At 43.5% G+C, this 21,867-nt stretch overlaps 2 protein-coding genes across 2 annotated transcripts in view; one reads left to right on the plus strand and one right to left on the minus strand.

The window, feature by feature from the left end:
• Nucleotides 1-336: 336 nt before the first annotated feature.
• Nucleotides 337-14,152, plus strand: IGSF10 (immunoglobulin superfamily member 10). The gene is made up of 6 exons (XM_074153766.1): nucleotides 337-530; nucleotides 2,181-2,310; nucleotides 4,236-4,626; nucleotides 5,325-9,743; nucleotides 10,403-11,303; nucleotides 12,244-14,152. The coding sequence occupies exons 1-6, from the start codon at nucleotides 337-339 to the stop codon at nucleotides 14,150-14,152; spliced, it is 7,944 nt and encodes a 2,647-aa protein (XP_074009867.1).
• Nucleotides 14,153-16,879: 2,727 nt separating this feature from the next.
• The window catches only part of MED12L (mediator complex subunit 12L), a 148,138-nt gene continuing 143,150 nt past the window's right edge, over nucleotides 16,880-21,867 (minus strand). The window contains exons 40-43 of the mRNA XM_074152934.1: nucleotides 21,528-21,738; nucleotides 20,643-20,699; nucleotides 17,951-18,032; nucleotides 16,880-17,502 (exon numbers count right to left, since the gene is read on the minus strand). Of these exons, the coding sequence (XP_074009035.1) occupies nucleotides 17,450-17,502; nucleotides 17,951-18,032; nucleotides 20,643-20,699; nucleotides 21,528-21,738 (403 nt within the window). The 3' untranslated portion in view covers nucleotides 16,880-17,449. The remainder of the gene's footprint in view (nucleotides 17,503-17,950; nucleotides 18,033-20,642; nucleotides 20,700-21,527; nucleotides 21,739-21,867) is intronic.

Raw genomic sequence — 21,867 nt, forward strand, 5'->3', positions numbered from 1 at the left:
ACAGCTTCCACGTTTGCTTCCTTCAAAAATTAAAACTCTACCTGTAAGCAGCAACTCACGGGGCACAGCGCGCTCAGACGAAGAAACTGTGAGGCTGTTTCTTTAAATGACAAGCGGTTTAGGTCATTACGCAGATCTGAAAACTGAGGGGAAAACCAAGAGTTTGGGGTCTGTTTTATGGGTTGGTTTTTCTTTCAAGTTAAAAAATTCTTGTGCTTCTGGCTTAAAACTGAGCAACTCAACTCGCTGTAAATGCTTGTGTGTTTTGTTTTCCTCGTAGGAATCTGTTTGTTCGCTTTTGCTGTGAAGGATGACAGCCTAGTGTTTCCCCGCAGGATGAAGGCAATACGGAGAGGCAGACCCTGGTGCCTGGGGACCCTCCTCGCTCTCTGCCTGGCCGCCCTCCCCGGCTGCAGCGCCTGTCCCAGGCTCTGCGCCTGCTATGTCCCCACCGAGGTGCACTGCACGTTCCGGTACTTCACAGCTGTCCCACCACACATCCCCCCAAACGTGGAGCGCATCAATCTGGGGTATGTTTAACATCGAGATTTTAAAATATTCTGTCCACTTATCTTTCAACACTTTTTGCAAAGCAATGATTAAGAGTTTACAGATTCAGGGCTAGAAATTAACTAAAGCAATAAATAAATCTTAAGAGCTTAATGTTCTGCAGTACTCAGAAATGGTTGCAGTCACAGCTAGCAAAGCCTAGCCTCCAACACTAAGTGGAAATTTTGGGGATGTATCACAGGGCATGTAAGAACTTCAAAATGTTTTGAACTCAAATGAATTCCTGTATACTATCCAAACATTTTGCATCTGTAACATGACACTCAGAAGGATTCTGAAATAGGGAGAATTCTCTCTGGGAAAAGATAGTTCAGAGCTCAGAGAGTGGGCTGGAATACTAGTATGTGTATTAAAATCTTCAGAGACTTCCATGTGACTTTAGAGTGTCACACAATGCTAATATCTGTTTTTATCTATTGAGTTCTTGGGAAATAACTTGTCTGAGTATTTCAGCTTTCAAAATGGTTCTGTTCTGTGAGTGGTTAAAAGGAACTATACCCAGGCTCAGCTGGCCCATTAATGCAATTTCCAGCAAGTACCCTCTCTCGTACAATCAAATGGTGAGACCAATCAGCAATATTTGACTGATCCTTGTATCGCTTTTGATACACATAACCGTTGAGTTGTCCATATGCATATGCAGAAAATATAAAAGGAAGATTTCATTGAAGTCTTCCCTTCATCTGCCTTCTGCTTCCCGGCAACATATCCAGATCCCAGCTCCTGACTCTTGTCTGCCCTTTCCTTCCATTGATTTTGTCAGTGTTGTCCAGAAGTGCTGTATATGAAGTCTTACAATTAAGTACCAGTACTTTTAGAGGACTATGAGTTATCTGAGGTGTGAGACATATGTTTGAAATACATTAATTACTACTCCGGCCATCTATCTGACTGGTCAATCGATCTAACTTACCTGTCACTGCTGTGCAGTACAGTTCTCACTCAAAGGGGGCTCTGTTTCATTTTTGGTTCCCCATTTAAATCCAGTTTAGGCTATCTATACCGTATCAGTGCTCATGGAGATCAGAGAAGGCTGAGGATAGGTCCGCATTAACAAGTAGCGTGCACCATTGAACACCTTTGGAGATGGCATAGTCAGGGACCAGGGAGGGACACCACGACACTCCGCAGAACCCTAGGCACAGCCCTCGTCATCCAGGTCCCAGGAGGAAGGTCACACCCCAGTACCCTTGGTTTTACCTAGTTCTCGGCAGACAGCAAAGGCGGCTCTCTTGTGTTCGTGGTCCTCTCTGCGATACTGCAGCGCTGGGAAAGAGGCATCAATGTATCACCAATCTCTACCATTACAGGAACTCCTTGCTCTTCTACGTTGAAACCCGAAACCAGCATTCTTGTCTGCACATTTTTGCGGTTATTTTCCCAATCTACTGTTGAGACAGTCTTCAGAAAGCTGCCCTGGAAAAGTTACCAAATCTTGTGTTAACAGGAAGGAATAACTTAAAATTTAATCTTAGCAACCAGAAGTGCCACCTACCTTTATGCATTTCCAAGGAGTTGCTCTTTTGGTTTGGGTTGGTTTGTTTGTTTGAAAGTTTGTGAAGTTAAGATGTCTGACTAAACCCAGGTCTGGGATGAAATGTTTGTTACAGTTACAACAGCTTGCTTCAACTGAAGGGAACGGATTTTTCTGGCCTGGAGAAACTGGAGTTACTGATGCTGCACAGCAACGAGATAAATACAATCCCTGATAAGGTGTTCAGTGATTTATATTCATTACAGGTAAGAACTAAATGACCTGATCTTAGTTAGGAGATACATAACAAAAATTAAGATTAGGTTCTTTTAAACAATCTGCAGTAATACTGATAAACGGAAACAGACCAGTAGTCTGTAGCATTTTGGTTTCCTGTTTGTTGTTGTATCCACATGAAAGACGAGGGCCTTCAAGATCCAGTATCCTAATAGGAAATGTCTTCCCTTCCCAAGTGGGCATTCAGTACAGTTTAAAGAGCATAACAAACATATTGGTAGGTATCTGTCAGCAATATCTGAACAGGCAACTGCAGCCGAGATGCTCTTTGCATGAGAGAGAAAGATTGCAGAGCTTCGAGTACTGCAACTTGGTTTTAGTTAATTTGTTAGTCAATTTATGGGGTTTTTTGAGGATTATTTTCCATCCACATTTCCCTTTCCCTTCAGTGCAGTATAATCCTGCCCCTTTCTGTCTTTCATTAAAAAAAAGGCTCCTACTGAACAGAAACTGAAGATATTACATATAAACATCTTAATGCTTTAAAAAAAACTACAGTTCATTGGTTTTATAGTTTAATATATTTAATTTGTGGACTTTTAAAATGTAGTATTCGATGCCTGTTTTGTTTTTTAACTGAAATATTACTCTTTATGAAATATTACCTATATTTAAATATATTGTAAAAATCAGTAAATGTACAGTGTCATAGAGGGATTCTGGAGCCATCTCAGTATCTCACTGTGCCATATAGATATTCATATATAAAGAAGTACTTACATGATTGTTTCGGAGAACCATTCCCAACGAATTCGATGTACAGGTAATGCTCTGTTCTCCAGTTAATTTTCCATCTAGAGCTGTTATTAACTGCCACAGAGAAGTAATAATGTTGCAGCTGTGGTGAACTAAGAATATGAGAGACCTGAACTGCTCAGACAGAAAACAGGGTATTGGCTCAGTTGCTGGGTTTAGGGGATTACGGGTGGGAGGGAAAGGCAGAAACCAGACGAGCTTTGGAGCGCACAGATCTTCAGGTTCCATTAACCCTCATAAAGGGCAGTTCTGTGCCTGAAAGCTTGCTTGTTAACTCCTTGCAACTGACTTAATGAAATAAGCTTTATGGTGTCCTACGAGCTTTTCCTCCCTTATCAACAAGCAAGATGACAACACAATTATAGATAGTTTTAATGGAATTATATTTGGCAAATAAACTTGCACGTTATTGTGATTTTGTACTTTTCCCCCTCCCTGATTTTCAAAATACAGAATTTGTGACTGTAACAGTATAATTCTAACAGGAAAAGTAACAACAAAAAGGCTGTCTTGGGTACCATACTTAGTACTTCAGCAACATGCCAGATTTGTTCATCTCATAGTTACAAATTTGACTTTTAACCTGTCAGCAACAAAATGGCACCTGAGAGTGGAGGTTTGGCAAGTACACATCTCACATGACACAAATTCTGAAGCTGGGAACACACTTAGCATTCTATTGGTTAAACTTCAAACAAAATAGACTGTTGCATGCCTTTTTATAGTCATAACCCTGGGTGGAACAAAAATCACTGCCACAGTTTATGGTCAAATTCTGCTTACCTTTTCCATAAGTGTGGTTTAATCAGGAATTTTTGAATGAGAATTAAGCATTGCTTTATTATATTTTTTTAATCATTGCATTTTGTAAATGTGACTGCTGAGGTGTCACCTTAATGGACTGTTGGAACAAGAAAGCATCCTTGTAGTCCTGCAACTAACATTGCATTTAAAAATAATTCCTTCTACTAAGTTTTTTTTCCCCAATCACTTGCATTACTGGTCTGGTGAAGTACTTTCATATCAAGAGTAACCATCAATCAAAATTTGTTAGGAGTCTTTTTGTACAATATAACAATAATTTTGTAACAATATAACATGGGTTATATTATACACTTGTTACTTTTTCCATCAACAGGTCTTAAAAATGAGTTACAACAAGGTCAGAGTACTTCAGCAGGATGTTTTTTATGGTCTAAAGAGCTTGGTACGGTTGCATATGGACCACAATGAAATTGAATTTGTAAATCCCAATGTTTTCTATGGACTCACATCACTGAGGTTGGTCCACTTGGAAGGAAATTTACTTAAGCAGCTTCATCCAGATACCTTTGTCACCTTGCGCTATAGCCAAATATTTAAAATATCCTCCATGAAGCACATATATTTGTCTGACAATGTGTTGACTTCATTACCACAAGAAATGTTTTCCTACATGTCTGAGCTAGAGAGCATTTACCTTCATGGAAACCCATGGTCCTGTGATTGCAATCTACAGTGGTTTGCAGAATGGGCAAAACAGAGACCAGGTGAGCTGAAGGCTTTGTTTGTGCTTTTTAATCATGTTACAGCATCTTATTCTTTCTGATAAAGGTAACTGTCATTTGTTTATTTATTCTCCCAGAAAAGACTGGAAGACAAGATTTTTGTAGGTGCATGGAATCAGGATAAACAGATTAATACCATTTAGTTTCCTAGATTAAATTAATTTAGTGGTCTTAATCCATTTCTAAGTGCAGCTTTCCTTAATGGAACATTTTCCTTGGCCAGTCCAAAGTTTCTGTGCACCAGGAGAATCCACAGGAGATAAGAAAGCTAATTTTTTATGTAACTGGCAATAGCGAAGACCACATTGTACTCAATTCTTCAAAATCAAAAGGAATGGGACTCAAGGACTTTCTTCGTCGCTGCCCTGAGTAGAGGTTGCACATGACAGTGTAGTGTTACCCCCAAACTGCTAGAGCCTGTGTCCACAGCAGAGCCCACCTTGCCTGGTGTCAAACCACTGGGACAGAAGGACACCACACTGAGCTGCAATAGCAACAGTCCTTGAGCAGTTTCATCAAAGAAAATTCATTAGTTTTCTTAGGTTTAGGTTTTCATAGGTTACTTTAAGATGAACTTTGTTAGTATTTTATTCAAGAGAACAACTTGCTGGTAGTTATGTGGGTTTTTTTAATGCTAAAAATTGTATCACAGAAGCTGACTGCATTTTTCTTCCCTTCAGATGCTCTAAAGTGCAAAAAAGACAGAAGTTCTGGTGCTCAGCAATGCCCAGTTTGTGCTAGTCCCAAAAATCATAAAGGGAAAGGCTTAGTGGGTATTCCTTCTGCATCTTTAACCTGCTTTAAGCCAGCCATACATGACTCCCTGAAATTTAAAAACCTCACAGTGCCAGATGATGGGGATTTGAGTTCTGTCTCTCCCAAGGACTTCATAGCTCCTATAGGATCTGTGGTTTTGAACATGACTGACCAAGCAGGGAGTCGAGGTAACTTGGTTTGCAACATCCAGAAACCTAAAGAAATGTCTCCCATCTCATTTGACAACAATGGCAACAGTACAGTACTCAAAACATCATTCTCGGCATTTCTTGTGTGTGGCATTGACTATGAACATATTCAGCAGCTATGGAGCATACTGGCACTGTACAGTAATTCTCCCTTAAAACTGGAAAGGAATGACCTAGCAACTAATGTGCCTTTTATTAGTTACAAATATAAACAAATCTACTCTGAGAAAGATGAACTTTTTACCAATATAGAGACTGAACTGAGAGCTGAACCATCTTGGTTAATGCAAAGCAAAGTGGCATTACAGCTAGACAGGACAGCAACCACACTAAACACATTGCACATCCAGTACTTCACGGATGCTCAGATTACTTTGCCCAGCACTGACAGAAAACAGGTGAGAAATAACTGGACCATCATCTCCAGGGACAACAAAACACAAACGGAGCACACTGTTTTAATCGGGGGGACCGTAGAACTGGAGTGCCAAGCAGTTGGAGAACCAGCTCCTGCCATAGAGTGGATACTGGCTGATGGGAGCAAAGTCAAAGCTCCTTACATCAGTGAGGATGGAAGAATCATAGTAGTTAAAACCGGCACATTCACGTTACGGACAGCTGATACTTTTGACACTGGGCTTTATCACTGCATAGGCACAAATTACAATGACGCAGATACTCTCACGTTTAGAATTACCGTGATCGATCCTTACGTGGAACACAACAGCGTAAATGGAGCCAAACTTTCTACGTTTGTTGGCAGCACTCTCTACCTTCCCTGTACATCCACTGCTGCTCCAGATGCTGCCATTAGCTGGGTGTTACCTCAGCACGTGATTCTTCATCATTCCATAAGAAACAAACACATTTTTGACAATGGTACCTTGAGAATACAAGGGGTGACAGCACGGGACAGTGGCTACTTTAGATGTGTTGCAGCCAACCAGTATGGTGTCGATCTTTTGGTTTTCCAAGTGCTAGTTAGAAAGGATGAAACCACTCTAAAGAAAAAGCTCGTAGCTGTGGGAGAATGGGAAGAGGGCGATGGCTCTGGCAATGCAATGCTGGCGTCTGATACAAGACAGAAACATCCTTTAGCTACTCCAGCTACCTTGACAGCTCATCAGGAATCTGCTGCCTCAGCATCCAGGAATCGCATCGCACAGAGTGCACGTAAAAGGAGCAGCTACGGGAAAATTACTTACAGGCACTACAAGGACAAAATAAGCAGGCGGTTTAGAGGAGACAGAAGACAGTTTGTTTCCTCAGCCAGGAGAGTTGATCCAGAGCGCTGGGCAGCCTTTTTGGAAAAAACAAAGAGGAACTCAACATTGATAGAAAAACGAGAAGAAGTTGCAACGAAACCACCTATTCAGGGCAGTAAGTTCTCAGAAGTACCTGGGGATGAGGAGGAAGCATCTGGTGATCTCGTATCTCCAGAAGAAGAATTCATGATACCAGTAACAGAGACAGCCACTGTGTCTACTCTGGGGAGAGCAATGGAAAGCGTAGTAACTGCGGGGCCTGAGATGACTGCGAGTAACACTCCTGTGAGGAAAATCTCTCTCCTGGTTCCAGACGCAGTAACTCCCCTGCCCTCTCCTTTTTCACAGTCTGTGTCATCTGACAGCAGAAGGCCACAACCATACCTAAAACCTACAATTACAAGCTCATGGGAAAGACCCGACTTAAGTCAAATATCAGCAAATGGTATAAAACAAACAACTGTATCAAATGGAGCAAGTAAAACATCTACACTCTTCCCTGCTGAGCAAAGGCTGGTATATTCTGGGGAAGGTAATAATCACCATTTAAAATCTGTATCTACGACACCCATGACAGATGTTACAGACACCAGCAAGTCCGTAACTTCCCAGAACACAGTGGACAAGCTACATGTTTTTACTGAGTCTATTGATAAGATTTCCACCAAAACAGATCACCAGATACTTGTAGTGACAGTCAGTGAGCCAAGTCCTGAATTTGATCACATATATTTTCACAGTACTCCGAAACAAGTAACTCCTAAGCCACCATTGGACTCAGCTGTCATTACTCATCAGCAAATTCAGGTTATTCAGGATGTGAGAACTCATACAGCCCAGGCCCAGAAGCAATATGGAAGACGAAGGAAAATTTCTGGTAGGAGACGAATTGTTAGACCAGGACGTATTCCAAGTATGAAAGAACACAGATACAATTTTGGGAGGCCAGGGTTTGTCAGAGGAAGTACAGCTGTCTCTGCAGATGTTCAAGTGAATATGAAATATGTATCAAACATACCAATTTTAAATAATTTAAGCAGCTCTATCGACTCATTTAGCCCAGAAGCACCTCTGTCCTCCCCCTCTACCATGAATACGCCATTGGAGCACACAGCAGGTACTCATCAAAACACAGCATTCCTCAGGGAAGAGAAAAACAAAGCTAGTGCAAGGCAAAAAGCTACTGCAACAGTAATGCCTTTAATTACAAAAGGCACCCATGATACTCCTCAACGGAAATTAGACACCAGCACTTCATTTCAAACAACTACTGATACAGTCCAACCTTTTAGTGTCAGACAACCAACAATGGCAACCCATACAGCTCATATTACAACAGAAATTACACATACCATAAGCACTGAGGGATCTTCTACCCTTGAATCAGTCTCACCCAGCATTAAGCCTAGAACCTCAGCAAAAAATTCTCAAGCAGGAAATATTACTTGGGAACGTCTGTTTGGAAATGATGCACAAAAAGAGATCCTTCTTCAGAAGCTACCAACCCAACAGACAGATGTGTTTCTATCAACAGAGGTATTGACCATGCTTCCTAAAACTACGGCAGCATTATCTATGTCCAAAATGTCTCCCTTGGACTTTATGCCTACTTCAACAAGTGGGTATCACAGCAGTGGTTTATTGTCTTTAAACAAGCCCTTTCATTATGGCAGTAGTAAATCAGAAGAACATCTTCCCACGTCAAAACTGCAGTCTTACTCTAATCCTGCAACTAGTGCAACCAAAGAAACGGATGTAGCAAGTTTGAAGCCAACAGCGACACCTATTATTACTCCTCAAACTGACACCAGAATCACCAAAAGTAAAACACTCAGAGTGGGAAGAAAGCGAGGTCACAGGAGGAAGAGGCCCCCTAAAACATCTCCTTCACAAAGCGTGACTGCCGGCCACAGCATCGCAGCGGCTCCCGCTGTGAATGCAGCCACGCCTGTCGTGACAACAACTACATCACTGACTATGCCTACAGGTCCTACCCCTGCAAAACCTGTCTCTGAGAGTGCAGGCGCAGCCTCGGTGACAGAAATGCCAGCACTGTGGAGCCTTAACACAGCAGAGGCACCTCAGCACGTGCCTACAGCAGCCACGCAGACGTCAGTGACCCCTGTTACACAGAAGAACACCCCGTCAGCACCCGATACTCCTATTGCTTGGAGCCCCACCACCACAAGTCAAACCACATCACTGCTTTCAAAGCCTTTCAGCATCACAACTGTGAGACCTGCCACAGTCTGTGCAGCATCTGGGTCAGAACCTGCTCAGCAAATCAAAGCCACCACAACAGCAGGTGAAAAATCACACCTGAAAATGGAAGAGAGAGTTATCCAAGGAAACCACGTTGCACAGCCTACATTCCCAGCAAGAACCGAGTCAAGTGCCAGAGCTCCTGCTGCATCCACAGCTATGTCTCCTCCCAGTGCTCAGCATCCCACCCCACCACCAGCTCTAACAGCAGTTGTGCTGCCTGCACGTACTGTGAGAACCACTGCGCCTCCGTCAGGAGAGATGAAATTCTGGCAGAGGCCCTCTGCTAAAGTCACAGAGGGAGGCAACACATCAACTGTCAATACACTGACCATACCATCACGGATCACAACTGCGTATGCTCCTCTGTGGGGGAAGGACAAGGACAGTTCTGTAAAAGGCTGGTCGGAAAAGAGACAAGATCAAGGAACTACCACAAACAATCCTAGAGCCTTGGACACTTTAAGCAGAAATCATTTTGCAAAGCCCAGAATAATTGGAGGCAAATTAGCTGCTTTCACTGTACTAGCTAATTCAGATGCTTTTATTCCTTGTGAAGCTACTGGTAACCCCCGTCCAACAATACAGTGGACCAAGATATCATCAGGTAAGCTTGAGAAACCTCTTTAGAATTTACCTCCTATTATAGCCTTGGCAGATGTTTTGTGTGCCAAACACAAGTACTGCTTCATTAGGAGTAACGTGAAGTATCAGTGAAAAGATGAAGTTGGAAACAGTGAAAAAGAAAGATATCCCAGCACACTTGCTGGAGTGGCGTACTACTAATTATGAAACAGTTCTTTAGGGGGGAAAAAAAGGAAATATATGATCTATATTTAACTATAATTCTGTGCTTATTATGAGAAGATTTCAATATTTATTGTATATTACCTGCTATTTCAGAACAGTGAGACAAGTGAAAAGAAAAATCTGTCTGTGGCAACAAACCATCAAATCAAGTTTAAGCTATGCCAAAATATATTTGAATATGCAAAACCTAGTCACAACTACACCAAAGTATTTTTGGATATGTAAAGCCCCATCTGCTTTACCCAAACTTTGTCTCTAGTGAGGACTAAGTTTTGTTTTTACTTTAAAGCTTTGTCACTGTATATGCAAAATACTATTATTTTTCTCTTTCTCACTAGTGTCTTAGTTATTTGGGCAAAGTAGACAGGGTAGGGAAAGTGTTTTCAAGGGCTGAGTACAAAGGAACAGAAGAGAGAGGTTATAACGTGCTGCGCTGTTGCCCCCTTGCTTCCGTAGGGACCGATGCTCTGAACGGCCGAGGCAACGGCAGATGGATGGTCTTTGCCAACGGCACACTCTCCATCGCCCGGGCGGGCCTGGAGGACCGGGGGCAGTACCTGTGCACCGCAGCCAACCCACACGGTGTGGCACGGCTCCTGGTCACCTTGTCAGTAGTGGCCTACCCACCCCGCATCACCGGTGGCAGGTGGCAGCTCCTCACCGCTCACTCTGGAAAGCCCGTGGCAGTGAAGTGCAGGGCTGAGGGCAGGCCTCCTCCCACCATCTCGTGGGTTCTAGCAAATAAAACACACATCTCTGACTCTTCTGCAGGAAATAGCAAAGTTCATGTGGAACCAGATGGCACTTTAATTATCAAGGAAGTCACTGTTTACGACAGGGGCCTTTACACATGCATGGCTAAAAACCCAGCAGGCACTGACACGCTGGTTGTAAAACTGCAGGTCATTGCAGCACCTCCCGCTATTCTGGAAGAGAAGAGACAACGTGTTGAAGGAATGATGGGGGAAAATTTGAAACTCCCTTGCACCGTGAAAGGGAATCCTCAGCCCACTGTCCACTGGGTCCTCTTTGATGGCACGGTGGTGAAACCTCTGCAGTTTGTAAACGCAAAGCTGTTCCTGTTCTCCAACGGTACCCTCCACCTCAGCAACATTGTCCCTTCTGACAGTGGGAATTACGAGTGCATCGCCACAAGCTCGACTGGCTCCGAAAGGAGGGTGGTAAGCCTCGTGGTGGAACACAGAGATACGCTTCCAAAAATAGCTACCGCCTCTCAAGAAATTACTCAGTTGAATTTTGGCGATAAGTTGCTTCTGAACTGCACAGCAACTGGGGAGCCAAAGCCCAGGATCATCTGGAGGTTACCTTCCAAGGCAGTTGTTGACCAGTGGCACAGGTAGGAGTCTTCCCCTCTCTCTCCTCCCCCCCCACCCCGAAACTTCAACCGCTGTCTTCTCTGGTGCTTATATAAGTGACTGTTACATCACTGAAACAATACATTGTGAAGTAAATTCACTTTTAAACTTTTAACAGTGGTGAAACATCTGTGATGTAGGTTTGTTATTATAGGTCTAATAACAGATCACATCAATTGTCGTAAGTGGGTAAGATCTTACCAAAATGGATACAAGTCATATTTGAATTAAGGAAACTGATGGTAATCATGCATTAGCTGAATTCTGTCATTTTGTAGGAGGTAAAGTTATTTATAGTAGAACTCAGGAGCAAGAGGCTTCTGTAGTCTCTGCCAAGTCTACCTTTGAGGACCTCCCCTCTATGCCTCCTCCCACAGTAACACTTCCCCTTTGCTTTGGGAGAGACAGTCCCAGGTCAGGATGTTCCCATCAGGCTCATGAAAACTTACAGCGGGGCCAAGGGAGATCCAGGTCCGTGCCCTGCTGCAGGAAGGGCAGTCAGAGAGTCATCACTCGGTGCCAAGTGTCGTTGTGGACAACATGTGGCGGCACTGCCAGCTGCCCCCAGCTGAGGGCAAGTATTGCGGATTATCTGCAAGGAGAGGCATGAGAGAGAGGAGCAGAGCATGGTGGGGTGAGGGACGTAAGATTCAACAGGCTCATTCGTTCACAGAAGAGTTTTCAGCAGGGCAGAGGCGGCATCGTGCAGCTTTGCGCACCCGCGCAGAGTCAGCGAGCTCAGGCACACCCACGTAACAACTACATCAGGTTATAACCCTGCGGGGATGTGGACACAGTGCCTTTGGAGAGAGCTTCTGTATCCTGTTGTGCTGTTAATATTGTCGGTCACTTCCAGTGCTCTGTATTCACCTCCAGCATTTTTGTTCCGTAACTCTTTTCCTCTTTCTCCCCCTACAACAGAATGGGAAGTCGAATCCGTGTCTACCCCAATGGATCCCTGGTTATTGAGGCAGTTACTGAAAAGGATGCAGGTGACTATTTGTGTGTCGCAAGAAACAAAATTGGCGATGATCTGATACTGATGAAAGTCAGCATCACAATGAAACCAGCCAAGATTGACCAGAAACAGTATTTCAAGAAACTGGTGCCATATGGAAAAGATTTCAGAGTGGACTGCAAGGCCTCTGGGTCACCCGCACCAGAAATATCCTGGGGTTTGCCAGATGGGACGGTGATCAATAATGCGATGCTGGCAGATGACAGTGGACACAGGTCTCGCAGATACGTCCTCTTTGACAATGGAACTCTGTATCTCAACAAAGTTGGAGTAACAGAAGGAGGAGACTATACCTGCTATGCTCAAAACACACTGGGAAGAGACGAAATGAAGATACGCATCACAGTCGTCATGGCAGCCCCTCAGATAAAGGACAATTACAAGACATACATTAAAGTGAAAGCTGGAGACACGGCATTACTGGACTGTGAAGCTGTTGGAGAACCCAAGCCAAAAATATTCTGGTTGCTGCCTTCCAGTGACATGATCTCCTCGTCAACAGACAGGCATTTCCTGCACGTCAACGGTTCTCTATCAGTCAGTCAAGTCAAACTGTTGGATGCTGGGGAGTATATGTGTGTCGCTCGTAACCCTGGAGGGGATGACACAAAACTGTATAAACTGGATGTTGCTGCTAAACCACCCATCATAAATGGTTTATACGCGAATAAAACAATCATGAAAGTGACAGCAGTGAGGCATTCAAAGAAACAAATCGACTGTAGAGCAGAAGGGACACCTTCCCCTCAGATTATGTGGATCATGCCTGATAATATTTTCCTAACGGCTCCATATTATGGGAGCAGGATTGTAGTACACAAAAATGGGACACTTGAGATTCGGAACATAAGGTCTTCTGACACAGCAGATTTTATCTGTGTGGCACGTAACGATGGGGGAGAGAGTATGTTGGTGGTGCAGCTGGAGGTATTAGAAATGCTAAGGCGGCCTATGTTTAAAAATCCATTCAATGAAAAAATAATAGCAAAACCTGGAAAAACCACCACATTGAATTGTTCTGTGGATGGAAACCCTCCACCTGACATAAGCTGGATGTTGCCTAATGGCACATGGTTTTCCAGCGGCATCAAGAGTTCCCAGTTTCTCACAGGTAGCAGTGGTACTCTGACCATCTATAATCCTGATAGAGACAAAGCAGGAAAGTATCGCTGTGCTGCCAGGAATAAAGTTGGGTACATTGAAAAGCTGATCATCTTGGAGGTTGGCCAGAAGCCCACTATTCTCACTCACCCAACGGGGCCAGTGAAGGGCATTAGCGGGGAGTCACTGTCACTTCACTGCCTGTCTGATGGGAGTCCCAAACCAAAAACAGCGTGGACTCTGCCGGGCGGCCACGTGCTGGATCGACCACAGATCAACAGGAAATACATCCTGCTGGAAAACGGGACTTTGGTTATACGAGAAGCCACCATTCACGACAGAGGAAGTTACGTGTGTAAGGCCCACAATAACGCCGGGGATTCCTCTATAACTGTTCCGGTCGTTATCGTAGCCTATCCCCCGAGGATTACCAACAGACCGCCACAGACCATACACACGATGCCTGGTGCAGCAGTTCAGCTCCACTGCATAGCGCTGGGAATACCAAAACCAGAGATCACCTGGGAATTACCTGACCACTCGGTGCTCTCTACAGATCACCACAGCCGAGCATCTGGGAGCCAACTGCTTCATCCCCACGGGACGTTACTCATCCAGAATCCCCAACCCTCAGATTCTGGCGCGTACAAGTGCACAGCGAAGAACCATCTTGGCAGTGATTTCACAGTAACATACATTCACGTCATTTGAAGAAATACAGCAGCAATTATTGGTAACAAAATCTACAGCTGGACTGAGTTCCTTCTTGGAATATGTTTAACCAAAGGCAGCCATCGGCATGTAAGTGCCTAAATACATGTACAGTATTCAGTCTGTGATGACCGTGCAAAAAAAAGAGAGGAAGGGCTTGGGGAAAATTAGATCTAGCCTTATTATCTAGCATTGGTTTTTTCAGTGATTAATCAAACTTAAATAAAAACAAACGTAAGGCACTTTTGCTCTGCCAGCAAACATTGAATATCAAAAAAAAAAAATTACTTTCTGGAAACGTACCTAGAGATCTTCAGTAAAGGATCGACTTTTTTGTATTAGTTTAATATTGTCCACCTTGTATAACTATCATCGGCATGGGTCACATAAAGCAAGAGTATCTGAGAACCAAAGAGCAGATTTTATTGTGATGCAGATTATCTTCTTAATAAGTTTGAATATTTAGTATGTTTTTTTAATAAATATTCAATGGTGAAACAAGTAGTGCAGTATTTTTAACAATAGAGCTGTTTCACACAGTCTTTTTTGAAGAACTTTGGGATAGTACATACAGAACATGTTTATTCTCATTTTCAAACGGGAGAGGAAGCTCTGTTTAATGCTGTTTAGAAAAATTGTACAGATCGTGTGTAGAAACACTCCCGCTTGGTATCTTTTTCCTATTGTCACAAAAGCATTTTTAAAAGATTTCTCACTAGAAAACAATTGTATCAATTTGCATATAAATTTAGAATTCTGATTTCTCAATTCAGTAGACAGGTCTAAGAAGCAACCTCCTGTACATGAGGGAAAAATGCCTTCACAATGGTAGGAAATTGCCACCTACACATTTTACACGAATGAATCGCAGATTGGACTGGTCAAGTAAAAGATAAAGCCAGTAATAAAAGCTCAGAGTTTCTTATTTTGTTCCTAAGAGATATATTAACGTCTGGACGGGGGGGTGTGAAAATACATGCAATGCAGTCTTTCTCCTTAAGTTTGCAAGTTCAGGACGTGTGTGTCTCACGGAATGAACGGTGCCATCCCTGTACTTCCAGCTGGTCCCACAGCCTGCAGCGCCCGGCACTGCCTGATCCTGCCGGAGCGGAGCAGAGAGACCGCCCGGCTCAGCTGGGGCTGCTGGAGGGAGCGGTCTCAGCATCCATTGCAGAGTCTGATGATGTGTGAAGGCTTCAGTATAAACATCCCCTGCCTCAGGAACAACTCCAGCTCTTAATAAAAAATCCAAGAATGGTAAGATGTCTCTTTTGGGCCTGTACGATGCCACTTCCTGCAATGGAACTCCTCGGTGCTAGCGCCACAGCAGCGTCCGAACCGCTTGCACTAACGTCTCTCGGCAGCAGCTGATTAGCAAACCAGACACTCACCGGTGAGAAAGTATTCGAGTCCCAAGAGCCAAATGCGGATTCTGCCTCATTTAACCACATCACAATCAACCTGGGGAATTTTAAATTTTCTTTTATTTAAGACTGTAACCTCACCTTGGATCGGTTTTCTGCTGGTTTGATCATTTTCTGACGTCAACCACGACATACGGGTTTGCTGTGGGCGTGTTCCCTCCTTCCACAGCATTGATGGAGCAGTAGCCACAAAACAGCTGGATTACACCAATCTCACTGGTTAATATCTGTAATAGCTTCCACTACTGTGAAGAACAGTAAATCTTCAAAGAAAAAAAAAAACAAAAAACTAAACAGAAATAATTACATAAATAAGACTTAATTGACTATTGCAAAAGCCAATCAAAACTTACTTGTCTATAGATTTCCATGCCGTGAGTATTCTTTCATCAGCTGTACTGCTTCCCACAGCCCTCTGAAGCTTGCGCAGTGCAGTTTTCTGCCTCCCCATAGAACACCTGACTACGACACCTTCGATAAACTCTTTGTATGGTAAAGTAAGCAAATTGAGTTAATACAAAACAGGGAAAAAAATATTCCTGTGTATATTTTAGAAGCATGTTCCACTTCCAAAATCATTGCATTCAAAACAAAAAAACCCAACATCATATAGACTAACTCCTAAATTACATAAAATCATATTAAATTTCTACTGTTTTTTTAACTCTAATACGAGCAAAATTATGACATATTTGAACAGGTTTGAGTGATAATTTGTTTGCAGTAATTTTGATTTATAATTTACCTGTGGTTTTGCAAGGAAGCTGTTAACACATAATGCCTTGCACTGCTGAAACTCGCCCAGCCATCAAGACTCAAACATGCAATTTGAAGGACTTACCATACAACACGGGGAGCAGACACAGGTAACAGGAATAACCCATTTCGGGCCACTTCAGTACCCAGAGCTGTCAGTTACGGCAGCGCTGAAACCACAGAAAGGACTTCAGTGGCTTTTCCCCGTTCACTTTGTGAAAGCAGGTACGAGGCTTGTTACTGAGGGCATCAAGTGAGAGACGGAGATTCGCCTCCCGTGAGGCTTTACCAGGACTCGGGGATTTCCCTACACGAGTAGAGCAAAACCTGATTTGAGTGTTCAGTCCTTCTTGCTACGTCGTGCACTCCTTCAGAACTCATCGCTGGTGAACTTTATATGAAAAAGACCAAATAGGAAACACAGCTACTTCTAGTAGGTTTATTAACATTACATTGTGGCTTTTAATATAAACTTTAAGAAGTTCTAATACAAGCAATAAACCCACTCAGCACCTTCTTACCACAATGAGAGCAAGAGAAAATTGGTACTTTAAACAAGGAACTTTTATAAAGTGCATATGAAAATTACAGTCAAATAAACACAATTTAAATTGATGCTTGTTCTACCAACAAAGAAAGGGCGAATATTTTAATGAACAAATTAACTTCTATGCCAAAATCGGAAGTGCCTTTCAGTTCAGCAGTTTGGTCCAGTGCAGTTCTTTAAACAAAAAATAAATAATTAAAAAAAAAAAAAAAATAATCAACAAACCCAAAAAAGTGTTTCCCACAAATAAATAAATCCAGCATTCTTTGTCCTCTTTAAAATTAACAGGACCTAAAAAGCACCGAATTCATAAAATCTGCTATAACATTCTTCAAATAGACCCACAAGTCCATACATTTAAATCTAGTTAAACGCAAAAAAAAAATAATCCCCAAACCCCAAAAACCCACCTTGTTACATATTCACATCAACTGCAGCACAAAAAATAATTATTGAAATAATAAGAGAAGAAAACTAAAGTTTGCTTTCTAGCAATAACTAGTGCATTGAATTTTGAATGTTCTGTTCTTCAGTGCAAACGTAACATGACGTCTCCCTTCCATCGCTGATTCAGAAGTGTGAAGGATGCCCGTACTGGTTCACTCCTTGTTGTGGCTGGTTACCTGGTTGATAAAGCAAAGGGAAGCGTTTGTGCCTCATGACTTGTATCTACAGAAAAATACCTGCATTTCATGCAGCGGTAGCAAACATGCTAACACGTTCCCTTATACACCTATCGAATGCACGCAAGAGGGGCTACTTCCCACGGGGGCTTTGCCTGTGGTAGGACTATAGAAGGGAGGGGAGAAAACATGCAGCAAACTGTGACTGGGCTGCCAGCCCAGTGACTCAGGCTTCTCTGGAGACCAACAGAAACCCATGGGATGCACTAGCACGAGAATTTTGGTATTACATCACCACTGGGATGGTTAACCAGCCTTCAGTAAGTAAATCACTCACATCTATATATGGCAGCATTTAAATAGGCAAAACATCTCCAGAAAGACAATTTCATATTCAAATATACATATATATACATATTTACGTACATCCATGCACGCACACACTTACTAGAGAGCTGCTTCTGGAGCTGCCTGACCAGCGCCGCTGTCTGCTGTTGCTGCTGTGTCTGCTGTAAGCCTTGTCTCGGGAACTGCAAGAGAAACATGAAAGATGGAAGAACTCGCAGAGGGCCAGTGCCAGCTCAGGTACCTGCAGAAGCGATCAGCTCACGCTGCCCCATCAGCCGGGGGACTGCAGACGGCAGGCGGTGCCCCCATGGCAGCCCTGACCGGACCTTCACAGCACAGCAAGGACACACGGAGCTCACTTCGAATTCACAGAACATCTGTCTTCTGCATTCCCTGAAACCTCACGCATTTCCAGTTGTGTTACAAGTGTCACATGTGTCCAGCCAGACACAAGGGACGGAGTCAGTCTCTGTCTTTTCCACCTCTGGAGAGGTCGGTATTCATCCTGCAAGTCACCCTGAGCAGCTTTACTGCCTGTATTGTTCAAAGACAAGGCAAATCAAAACTGCAAATAAAAATTAACAGCCTTTCTAGCATTTTAAAACACTGACGTGTGCTTGAAGCCTAATAGTCAAAAGAAGCTTCTCGAAAAATATTTTTCCCAGGGCAGTGGCACTTCAGGTAAAACGAAGGATGAGCACAAAGCACACGTTGCTCACTGCGCTGCACACCTGCAGCGGGGCTGTAGCTGCACGCTCAATTCTTGGCTCCAGTGGAACAAGAGACGGACCAGTGCCCAGCCAACCGGGCCAACTCCTCCACCGAGCAAAATAATCATCGTTCTGATCAGGGTTGAGACAAGGCCCTTCCAGTCCATGGCATTAAGCACAAAGGGATTAGACACAAAAAGCTTCTAAAGAAATCTGCTGTTAATGAATTAAATCATGACTTCAATCACTTTGAAAGTGCCCTGGATGTAAATGCATTGACTTTCACAAATTTGCACTCTATTTATACTTGCACCAAAGCAGAGTTTAGTCTTTAATTGGTCTGACAGCATGCACGATTCCCTACATATCTGACCCATGAAGCCTATTTTTCAAGTAAGGATGGGCAGGAGAACAAGCACCGCTTCCCATTCCACGCTTCTGGCTGTCTTTCAGAGGAAAATCGTTCTCTATTAGCAACTTTTAATGACCTGTATGCCAGAGTGCTGAATATACTGCACACTGTGCTACTGAATTACGACAGACGGTCTGTGTGCGTGCCGTTAGGATGGATACCTCTGGAGCCAAAGGTCTGCCTATACAAGAAGCATTTCTTCCCTTGGAAAACGTGTCACCCACATGAAAGAAAACCATCTGTGCAGGACCTATCTTGGACTCCTGCGGACAGAGAGCCGAGGGCACAACTCCCTCATTCTTACCTACTCCTGGGAGGGGAATCGTGATGCATAGGTACTGCTATGCCAGCGAGTACAAACCAGACCAAACCCTCACCATTTACTGTCTCTCAGCATCTCTAGGCTCTCTAGAACTGCTTCCTAAGTCCTGGAGTTTTCCTTCTCATTAGATTTGGTGAAAACGCATGTGCCTCTAAGTGATTTTTTGTGCTTCTGCACAAGGATACACAACAAGCCTGACCAGTTTGAAAATGTGATGTGCTGAACGAAAATGGAGTTATTCAATACTTTAATAACATCACTTGCGCTACAGAAAACACCCAGGCTTTGTTTCAGTGAAACCTTTTGCTTACTGAAGGCAGTTTCAGTGTTTTACAAGACTTCAGCATCTTTTCCCTTTCTGAAACCAAATCCTTCACTTAAAATACATTGTGTAATCATCTGGCTAACAGTCCTCAGTAAATGCTGAGGTTAGTAAAAGCATTAACCACACCAGGGTTTCTTGGGGACACGAAACCAACACGCAGAAAGCTTTCTGCTGTGCTAAGTGCTGGAAGAGGAGCCCGCAGCCAGGCAGGTGCTCTGTCTCCACAACGGTCTTTCACATGCACTTTGTTCAAGATACAAACACTACTAAGAAAAGCTCAAAAATGGATGAAAATGATCTTTCAATAGCTATCAGATAAACTCCTTTCATTTATCCTTACTCTTGCACTTACAAGCCACCTCCAGTTTCTCTATAACATCATGTTGATTAATGCTTTTAAACTCAGAGGCTAGCAATTTCAGCAATACTGTATTTTCTCCATTTTTCTACGGCAAACTTTTCCTAGTTATCCTCAACTACCTTAACTATGCCTGAAAAAACCTGCCCAAATACAGGAAAGAAGCATAATGACATTGTAAATTCAGTGGATGTGTCCATAAAAATGACGTGGTAGTGACAGTGATTTAGCAATCATACATTGAGCTATAAAAGGCTGCAATTCAGCATAAAGGAACGTCTCACAAACGATTTTGTTTGTACAGTTGTCGTCACGCAGCTCCATTTTATGACTAATGATCTAATTTAAAAGGATCTTCAAACAATAAAAGCCATTTTTCCCCAGCGTGTTAGCAGCACATCCTAAAAACTGAAGGCCCGAAGTCACTCACAAGTCACTTGTGACACGACTTAAGGCAGGGGCTGGAGTTTGGTGGAGGTGGAGCTGCCGGCGGCTGCAGCCGACGCCAGAGGGAGCGGGGGGAGCATGGATGCTCATGCACAGGGCAAGCACGGCAAGGTGGAGGAATGCCAACCAGCAGCACCTCACAGCTTCAAGTGAACGCTTTTCTAAGTGCTACAGCAAAAACTAGTTCCCCAAAATACCCGGCAGTCGCCTCCGCTTACCAAAGGCTGCTGCGGTTGCACAGGCTGGAGACCAAGCGCCTGCTGCTGCCCCTGCTGCTGCTGCAACTGAAAGGAGATGGGCATTGAAACCACAGCGACACGACACGCACTCTGCCTCGGGGAACAGCTACCAGCCCAGCAGTTACGGCTGCTCACGACTGATGGCCAGCACAGGAGCTGGGCTGCTGCTCACGACTGATGGCCAGCACAGGAGCTGGGCTGGCTTGCAGCACCGGTCACTGAAGGCCCCGTTTGGGAGATAAGCCTCACACCTCTCCGCTTTCATCGTCAGCCACCAAGGCTGACAAGGAGCATTGATAATAGACCAAAAAATACTTAAAGGCTGGTATATTTAGTTTACTACAACATCAAAATATTTAGATAAAATACATTATTCAACAGGAACTGGTATGGATAGCTATTGCATTAGAATGATAACACGAAAATAACTCCAACCATCAAAGGGCCACAGGAAGGATTTTAATGTAATTTACTTCTCTACATATTTAGCTGATAAACTGATATTTACTTTCAAATTAAAAATGTATCATCAAATCAGAATATAGGAAATAGGCTAGACAGGAAGCAAGCCCTTCCATTTAATTCTGGTGCACAATATACGGCCAGACAGGGGAGAGCACAACCACTGCTTTTGTCACAGCACATTCAGCTTGGCCATTCTCAAATTTACCTTCTCCAGAGGCATTCTACAATCTTGAGAAATAAAGTACTGAATTTTATATGTATGTTCAGAGCTCTCTTTTGGAAATCCCAAATGTAAACAATGAATTACCGGACTTGAGTAAGAGCAGTTTGGGTTTATAGCACCAGGCTCTGCTGCTTAGACTTGAAGACACATGCATCACCCGATACAGTGACGTCTACGCTCCCTTCCTGCACTGAAACACCCTGGGTCTCCAGTGCAGCTGAGCCCCTCACCTGGAAGAGCCTCTGCTGTCGCATCTGCTGCTGTCTCTGTCTCACTGGCTCCGGAGGCAGCGGCACCGCGTTCAGGGCCGGATGAGGACCCGCCGTCGATGCACTGTCCAGTCCCCCTCCAACCAGAGAATTTGGCTGCAAAGGCTGATGGCTCAGTCTGATCGGGGGAAAATAATAATGGATTATACTTCATTTATAGATAGAGCACAAGTAGGATTACTCAACTATAAGCTGTGACGTTAGACTTCTATAGATTTAAAAGACATTACGTTTTACAGGAAGCATA

Source organism: Numenius arquata, chromosome 9 (assembly GCF_964106895.1).
Source record: "Numenius arquata chromosome 9, bNumArq3.hap1.1, whole genome shotgun sequence".
Lineage (NCBI taxonomy): Eukaryota > Metazoa > Chordata > Aves > Charadriiformes > Scolopacidae > Numenius > Numenius arquata.